An 8,109-nucleotide genomic window follows, 5' to 3' on the forward strand; every position below is an offset into this window, starting at 1 on the left:
GCCCTTGGGCCTAGCACTTATGTATGTTGCAAACAGATTATCCAAATGCTGTCATCAGTGTGACAGAAGAAGAAAGAGAAGTGGAAAGGGAGGTATGATGACTTCCAAACAGCCCGACCCAGTTCTGTTCTAGGAACGGCATCTCGTGAATACATCGAGAAAGAGTGGAAGTAAACAGGCTTAAGTAGCAGTCAGGATCTCTGGGTGGTGGAGGTCTCGGTAGTTTTCATTTTCTTGTTTATGTCTTAACTCTCTTTCTATGACGATTAGGTGTTGCTTTTATACCCACAATACATTTTCCCAGAGTCGAAGCATACTCATCCATGGCCCACATTCAGTGAACCACTCTTTTTCAGTCCAGCCTTCTCCAAGGTGGATGTTTAAAATGAGGTTACTTTTCTGAATGCAATCTTGTGAAAGATTTAGACATTGTGGAAAAATATAAGAAAAAAAAACTCCTGCAATAAGCTTTATGCTATAGGATACTGTTGAAACAATAGAAAAATACTCTTGAATGTAGTACTTTTCATTACAGTGAGTTTCCTTTGGATACACACACACACACACACACACACACACACACACACGCACAATGGGAGGTGGGGACAGGCTGGCCTAGACAAAGATGGAAGAGCACCTTGAAGGTCATTTCGGGCTGCAGGAGGATGGGCTGCCAGGACAGCAGAGGTTGCACTGAGCCCTGCGCCCAAGACAGGGCTGTGACAGGCACTGAGCTGGGCCTGGGAGTACTCAAGGGCCCTCCTGAATCTTCTCAGGCTTCCAACTGCTCTGATTTGGGGAAGGAGTGTTTCGTGGGGTGAAATGACAGCTTTCCAAAGCTTCTCACCCATTTCTGTTCTGGTAGGAGAAATGGCCCCCTACCCAGAGAGTCTCAGCTCATCCTTCTTTCAATTTCTGAATTCTTTTATGTTGTGTATTGGCCCTCGGTTCTGCCAGTGGGGTAGGGCTGTGGGTGTGGATTGAAGTAGGAGAGGAATATGGATGCCATACGAGGGTTGTCAGGAAGAGGGTCACTTTTTCCTGGGGAGTCGCTCCTTTTTCCTGATGGAGCTTTCATTCATCCTGGCAGGGGGAGCTGGCACTGGGAAGGTGTGTTTGGAAGGAGTTTGTTAATCATGCAGCATGATTTTTTATTGTAGAGATGGAAGGTGAGCTACCCTGAAGGGGGAAGCCTGTAACAGGTCATATGTGAATAGATGGTTTCTGGACACAATAGTTGGTAAGTAATAAAGGTTTCAGTGAATAAAGGAAGAATGAATGATTTTTCAGTCTAGAGATGGGGGTTTATTAAGTGTCTGGCAGAGTCCTCTCCACCTACTGCAATATTGGCCTGTGCCCCAGAGAAGATGGATGGATCAGTTCCGGGGTGCCTCAATCTGGTCCCCGCAGATTGAAGCGTTTCATCGTTCTGTTTATCCAGGGCAAGAAGTATTTGATCTTGGTGTAGACTGCTGGAGGTGTTCCACCCAAATCTCCAAAGGAGACAATGCCCTGGGCCTTGTGTCCACATACGAGGGGGCCCCCGGAGTCTCCCTGTGGGCAGAGGGATGGAGGACTTAGTTGGACTTTCTCCTGGTCTGACCCTCCTTGTTGTATCAAGGGTGGGTGGTCTGAGTTAGGGGCTGTGTGGCAGTTCCGTGCCAGGTCCCAGGGCCAGGGTTCGAGCCTGGCTCTAATGGGTCCCGTTCTCCTTTCTCCATAAAGCCTGTCCATAAGTGGCTGTGGGACAGTCTCTCATTCTTTCCCACCTCCCACCCCCAGGGAGCTGGCACCAGAATATCTGAGGACATAGGTGTATGCCTCTCCCGGAATTGCCACTGAGCCCGAGCTGCCAAGAAGCACAGGGCACACTGCCCTGGGTCTCCTCAAAGCTCGTCTGTGCCTATGGCTGGGCAAGGACAATGATGGGGTCTTACGTGAAAAGAAGTCTGAATCTTTGTCGGGTCCCCCACGCATATCTGGAATGCGTTGTTGTAATATGTGATGCGCCAAATACATTCTATGTCTCTCTGGATTTCAAGCTGTACCTCGCGCAGTTTCGCAGGACCTTCGATGTTCACACCCAGGCTCCCCCAGCCGGCCACACTACACACCATCCCTGGCTTCACCTTATCTGTTTTGCTGGGCAGACAGATGGTTCTCACATTGCAATTCAGCTTGGCTTTGTGCTTCAGCTAAAGGCAGAGGACAGGAATTCTTATATACCTGTGGTCCACAGACTGCAGGGACAGTCATATCGTTGCCATCTTCACAGTCCGGGACACGTAAAGGGTCCACACTGGGTAGAAGGACAGGACAGAGGTCATGTGGACACAAAACCCTGGGGCTAAAGTGTGCAAGATCAAGTGGAGCCCTACCTTCAGTAACATGATGTCGTTCGCATACGTGGTACTGTTATATTTTGGGTGGGGTATGGGTGTTTCCACCGGGATGACCTGCTGGGTACACTCATTCACCTTGATGTTGTGGGCGCCCAGGGTGACAGTCATTGACCTGCAGAGACCAGAAAGGGTGGTTAAGTCACAGGAGATATAGCCTAGGGGTTGTGAAAGAAAGAGGCCAGCTGGGGACAGGGCAGGACTGGAGTGGAGACGAGTGACAGGGTGCCTGGGGCTGAGCGTGTTTGTGCCTCTGCTTCTTGGCAGCTCGTGCTCAGAGGCAGTTCCTGGAGCAGATTTCATTGTGCTGAGCTTGCCTATCGCTAAGCCAAACCGTGAAGGTCTCACATGTGCCCGCTGGGCTCCGGGGCACAACCTCCATCTCCTTCCCCTGCCACCATTGGTCAGTGCCTTCTGTCTTCAACAGGCCACCTGCATTGAGCTGTCCCTCCCTCCCCACAGTTTACCTTTCTTCTGAAGAGCTCCTCTGTGTTACTAGGTGGCTCAATTCTGTAGCCCCTTGAGATGAGCGTTCCCTTCCAGGTTTCCACAGAAGGGTGGGGGCCCAGAAACAATTACTCACCTTCCCAGGCAGTGAGCTGCTGTCATTACAAAGTCTTCACGTACAAGGAAACCTCCACAGTATCTATTTGAAAATTTGAACGTAACTAATGCCATGTAGGGACGAGAATGAGGCATGGCTTCATGACCCCCGATGATTTCTCCTGAAAGAAAAATTCTACCCTGTGTGCTGTGCTCATGGAGTCAAGGACTGAAGCCAGGGAGGCTGGGATAACCTGGGGCAGGTTTGGGAGGAGTGGGATTGAGATGGTGAGGTCTGTAGTCGTCAGCAGTAACAAGAATTGGTCCTGCTGGTTACTGGGGCAACAACTCCGGCCTGCCAAGTGACCCACAAGACTCAGATTGTCCCTCTGACAAAGAGAAGGACAGTCCTTATTACTCAATTGCAGCTGCACACACATATGTGAGCAGAGAGGATTTGTGTTTGGAACAAGCAGGGGAGGCCCTGTACGTCCTGGAAAATCCTTTCCCTGACGTCCCCTGGGGCCTCTCTCCATTCTTGTTTCCCAGACTCACTGAGCTGCTGCTGGTTTGTAATACTCAGAACATTTTGACTGACAAATTACCAGAGAGAACTTGAGACTGAACCAGCCAATCACAAGTGCTAAGGGAACTAGGATGCCACCAACTCTGGGAACAACTGTGTCCTCAGCTTCTTTCCTGGGAAGCATAGGAATGACAAGCTTGGGGAAGGAGGAGAAGGTTGAGGGTAGATTTTAAGACCTGAGTTAGAATGTGAGAGGTTCAGCCCCTTATCCAAGGTGCCCTTTCCTGGGGATTTAACTATTTCTCATTCTCAGCTTCCAATCTTCTTCCAGATTCCTTTGTGGAAGAGCCCACATTCCAGATGAGAAGGGAAGACCTGGGAAGGACATGGTACCCACTGGCCCTCCTGGAGAACAGCCTTCTGTCCTGCATTCCCGTGGAGTGTTTATTCTGCATCAGATATGCTGGTCTTTGATTCAGGGCTGAACCTAGAGTTCAGAAAGTTCCTGGGGATGGACCAGGGCCAGAATGTGTAGCGTCTGATTATGGCTGTGCCAGTGTGCATTGGGGTCGGGAGTCTGTTGGTCGGGACAGTCAGTCACCTGCCTCTGCCTTGGTGGACAGAAGAAGGGCCATCAGGAGCAGAAGTGGCAGCATCTTCTCAGGAAAGTGGCCCAGGTGAGAGCTGCTGGTGCTGCCTCTTGGTCTTCTAACCCAATGGCTCTCAGGTGTTGAGGCTTTTATCACTTCAGGCTCTATTTGCATGCCTGACGCAGCTGTCTGGTGAAATATTCAATCCTGAGTGGAGTAAGAACTTATCAGTAACGACATAAGCACCTGTAGCTCTTGACTCAGTTGTTGGCACAACAGCTGAAAACAGGAAACAGTGACTACAGGGTGGGGTGGTGGGAGATGCTGTATTAGCCAGTAGCAGGTCCCAGAGCCCCCAGAAACCTGAGTCTCATGATGATGCCTGAAAGAACTCCTCACTTCCTTGGCTTTTGCAGACAGTTTATTGAGGGCCCTTTTTTGAGCCTCAGGGGTATTGGTCATGAGATTTCTTGCATCTGGTGCAGACAAAACCATCAGTGATCAGATAAAGATGGTGAGACCACGGTTAGAGGGATGGATACAATGGTGTGGCAATAGTGCTGAGGGGGCTTATTCCAGTTTCTACAGAACTGAGTGGTTTCAAACAACAATGACAACACAATTTATTCTTCTCACAAATCTGCATGTTGGTCAGGATGTAGTGTGGATCGCTCCCCTTTGCTCCCCTTCCTGTCAGGGGAGGCTTGAGCCTGGAGCCTGGGATCAGCCGAGGGATGACTGACACATGCCCAGTGGTTGGTGCTGCTGCCCACTGGGCATGTCAGTTCCTCTCCGTGAGGGCCTCTCGTATGGTCTCCGCATAGGATCAGTCGGTCTGGCAACATGATGGTGGGTTTCTGCAGAGTGAGCGTCTCTGAAAAATCGACCCGGGTAGAAGATGTGTTCTTTTTCTTACCTGGACATTGATGTCGTGTGGTATCCATTGTACCACGTGCTACTGCCTGGGGCAATCAAAAGCCCTGACCCAGATTTAAAAAGGAAGCAGTGCTGCAGGCATGTAAGAAGAGCCTGTGGGATGGGACATACACAGTGGTGGTCAGAGCAAAGCACAGTCTGCCACTCCGCTTTAGGTGCATGTAGAGGTGACCAGATGAGATGAAAGCATTAATCCCTGTAAGCCTGGGTCACAGCCTTTGCCAAGTTCGGGGTGCTCTGTCCAAACCACGTGTCCTGAGAATGGAAGAGGGCTGGCTCTCCCCAAAGCTGTTCTCTTTAATGAATTACTGATAACATGTGAAGTGGGAGTGGATGCCAGGCAGCTAAAGCAGTGCTGTCAGACCACTGTCCAAAGAACAGCTACATTTCTGATATCCTGGTACTATGCTAATATGTACATAAATGAAATTTCTTTTTTTTTAAAATTTATTGGGGTGACAATTGTTAGTAAAATTACATAGATTTCAGGTGTAGAATTCTGTATTACATCATCTATAAATCCCATTGTGTGTTCACCACCCACAGTCAGTTCTTCTTCCATCACCATATATTTGATCCCCCTTACCCTCATCTCCCACCCCCCAACTCCCTTACCCGTGGAAACCACTAAGCTATTGTCTCTGTCTATGAGTTTCTGTTTCTCATTTGTTTGTCTTGTTCTTTTGTTGTTTTTGGTTTATATACCACACATCAGTGAAATCACATGGTTCTCTGCTTTTTCTGTCTGACTTGTTTCGCTCAGCATTACTCTCTCAAGATCCATCCATGTTGCCACAAATGTTCCTATATCATCTTCTCTTACCGCCAAATAGCATTCCATTGTGTATATATACCACAACTTCTTTATCCATTCATCTATCGAAGGACATTTTGGTTGTTTCCATGTCTTGGCCACCGTAAAGAAAGCTGCAATGTACATTGGAGCACATGTGTCTTTATCTATAAATGTTTTCAGATTTTTTGGGTAGATACCCAGGAGAGGGATTGCTGGGTCATATGGCAATTCTATTCGTAATTTTTGAGGAACCTCCACACTGCCTTCCATAACGGCTGCACCAGTCTGCATTCCCACCAACAGTGTATGAGGGTTCCTTTTTCTCCACAGCCTCTCCAACACTTGTTACTATTTGTCTTGTTGATGATAGCCATTCTGACTGGGGTGAGGTGATATCTCATTGTGGTTTTGATTTGCATTTCTCTGATGATTAGTGATGTTGAGCATTTTTTCATATGTCTATTTGCCATTTGTATGTCCTCTTTGGAGAAATGTCTCTTCAAGTCCTCTGCCCATTTTTCAATTGGGTTGTTTGTTTTTTTGTTGTTGAGTTGCATGAGTTCCTTGTATATTCTGGATATTAGCCCCTAATCGGAGGCACTGTTTGCAAAAATCTTCTCCCACTCAGTTGGTGGCCTCCTTATTTTGTCGATGGTTTCTTTTGCTGTGCAGAAACTTTTAAGTTTCATATAGTCCCATTCGTTTATCTTAGCTTTTACTTCCATTGCCTTTGGAGTCAAGTTCATAAAATGCTCTTTGAACCCAAGGTCCATAAGTTTAATACCAATGTTTTCTTCTATGCAGTTTATTGTGTCAGGTCTTATGCTTAAGTCTTTGATCCATTTTGAATTAACTTTGGTACATGGTGACAAATAGCAGTCCAGTTTCATTCTTTTGCACGTGGCTATCCAATTCTCCCAGCACCATTTATTGAAGAGGCTGTGTTTCCTCCATTGTATGTTTTTAGCTTCTTTGTCAAAAATTATCTGTCCATAGTTATGTGGTTTTATTTCTGGGTTCTCAATTCTATTCCCTTGGTCTATGTGTCTGTTTTTCTGCCAATACCAGGCTGTTTTGATTATTGTAGCCCTGTAGTACAGGCCAAAGTCAGGAAGTGTGATACCTCCATTATTGTTCTTGTTTCCATAAGATTGCTTTGGCTATTCGGGGTCTTTTGTGGTTCCAAACAAATCTGATGATTTTTTGTTCTATTTCTTTAAAATATGCCATTGGGATTTTGATGGGGATTGCATTGAATCTGTATATTGCTTTGGGTAATATGGCCATTTTAACTATGTTGATTCTTCCAATCCATGAGCACGGAATGTCTTTCCATTTCTTTGTGTCTTCTTCAATTTCTTTCAAAAATGTCTTATAGTTTTCAGCATATAGGTCTTTCACATCCTTGGTTAAGTTTATTCCTAGGTATTTTATTCTTTTGCTGCAATTGCAAAAGGAATTGTTTTTGTATTTCTTTTTCTGAGATTTCATTGTTAGTATATAGGAAGGCAATGGACTTTTGTGCGTTGATTTTGTAGCCAGCAACTTTACTGTATTCGTTGATTGTTTCTAATAGCTTTTTGGTGGAGTCTTTAGGGTTTTCTATATATAGCATCATGTCATCTGCAAAGAGTGATAATTTAACTTCTTCATTCCCAATTTGATGCCTTTTATTTCTTTCTCTTGCCTGATTGCTCTGGCAAGGACTTCCAACACTATGTTGAAAAGCAGAGGTGATAGGGGACATCCCTGTCGTGTTCCTGAACGTAGAGCAAAGGGCTTCAGTTTTTCTCCATTAATTATGAGATTAGCAGAGGGCTTGTCATATATGGCCTTTATTATGTTAAGGTATTTTCCTTCTATACCCATTTTATTAAGTGTTTTAATCATAAATGGATGTTGTATCTTGTCAAATGCTTTTTCTGCATCAATTGATATAATCATATGATTTTTGTCCTTTATTTTGTTTATGTGATGTATCACATTGATGGATTTATGGATGTTGAACCATCCTTGTGCCCCGGGATGAACCCCACTTGGTCGTGATGAATAATCTTTTAATGCATTGTTGTATTCGATTTGCTAGAATTTTATTTAGGATTTTTGCATCGGTATTCATCAGAGATATTGGTCTGTAGTTTTCTTTTTTGTGCTGTCCTTACCAGGTTTTGGTATCAGGGTAATGTTGGCCTCATAAAATGAGTTAGGGAGTACTGTCTCTTCTTCAATTTTTTGGAAGAGTTTGAGCAGGATTGGTATTAGATCCTCTTTGAAGGTTTGGTAGAATTCACTAGTGAAGCCATCTGGTCCCGGACTTTT

General features: G+C 45.7%; 1 protein-coding gene across 1 annotated transcript; it reads right to left on the minus strand.

The window, feature by feature from the left end:
- Positions 1-1,293: 1,293 nt before the first annotated feature.
- On the minus strand, positions 1,294-3,128 carry LOC141570372 (duodenase-1-like). The gene is made up of 4 exons (XM_074326710.1): positions 2,983-3,128; positions 2,379-2,514; positions 1,938-2,195; positions 1,294-1,554 (listed from the first exon to the last, which is right to left on the minus strand). Exons 1-4 carry the CDS (start codon positions 3,096-3,098, stop codon positions 1,393-1,395), a joined length of 672 nt encoding a protein of 223 aa, XP_074182811.1. The 5' UTR covers positions 3,099-3,128; the 3' UTR covers positions 1,294-1,392.
- Between the last annotated feature and the right edge of the window lie 4,981 nt (positions 3,129-8,109).

Source organism: Rhinolophus sinicus, linkage group LG03 (assembly GCF_036562045.2).
Source record: "Rhinolophus sinicus isolate RSC01 linkage group LG03, ASM3656204v1, whole genome shotgun sequence".
In the NCBI taxonomy this organism is placed as follows: Eukaryota; Metazoa; Chordata; class Mammalia; order Chiroptera; family Rhinolophidae; genus Rhinolophus; species Rhinolophus sinicus.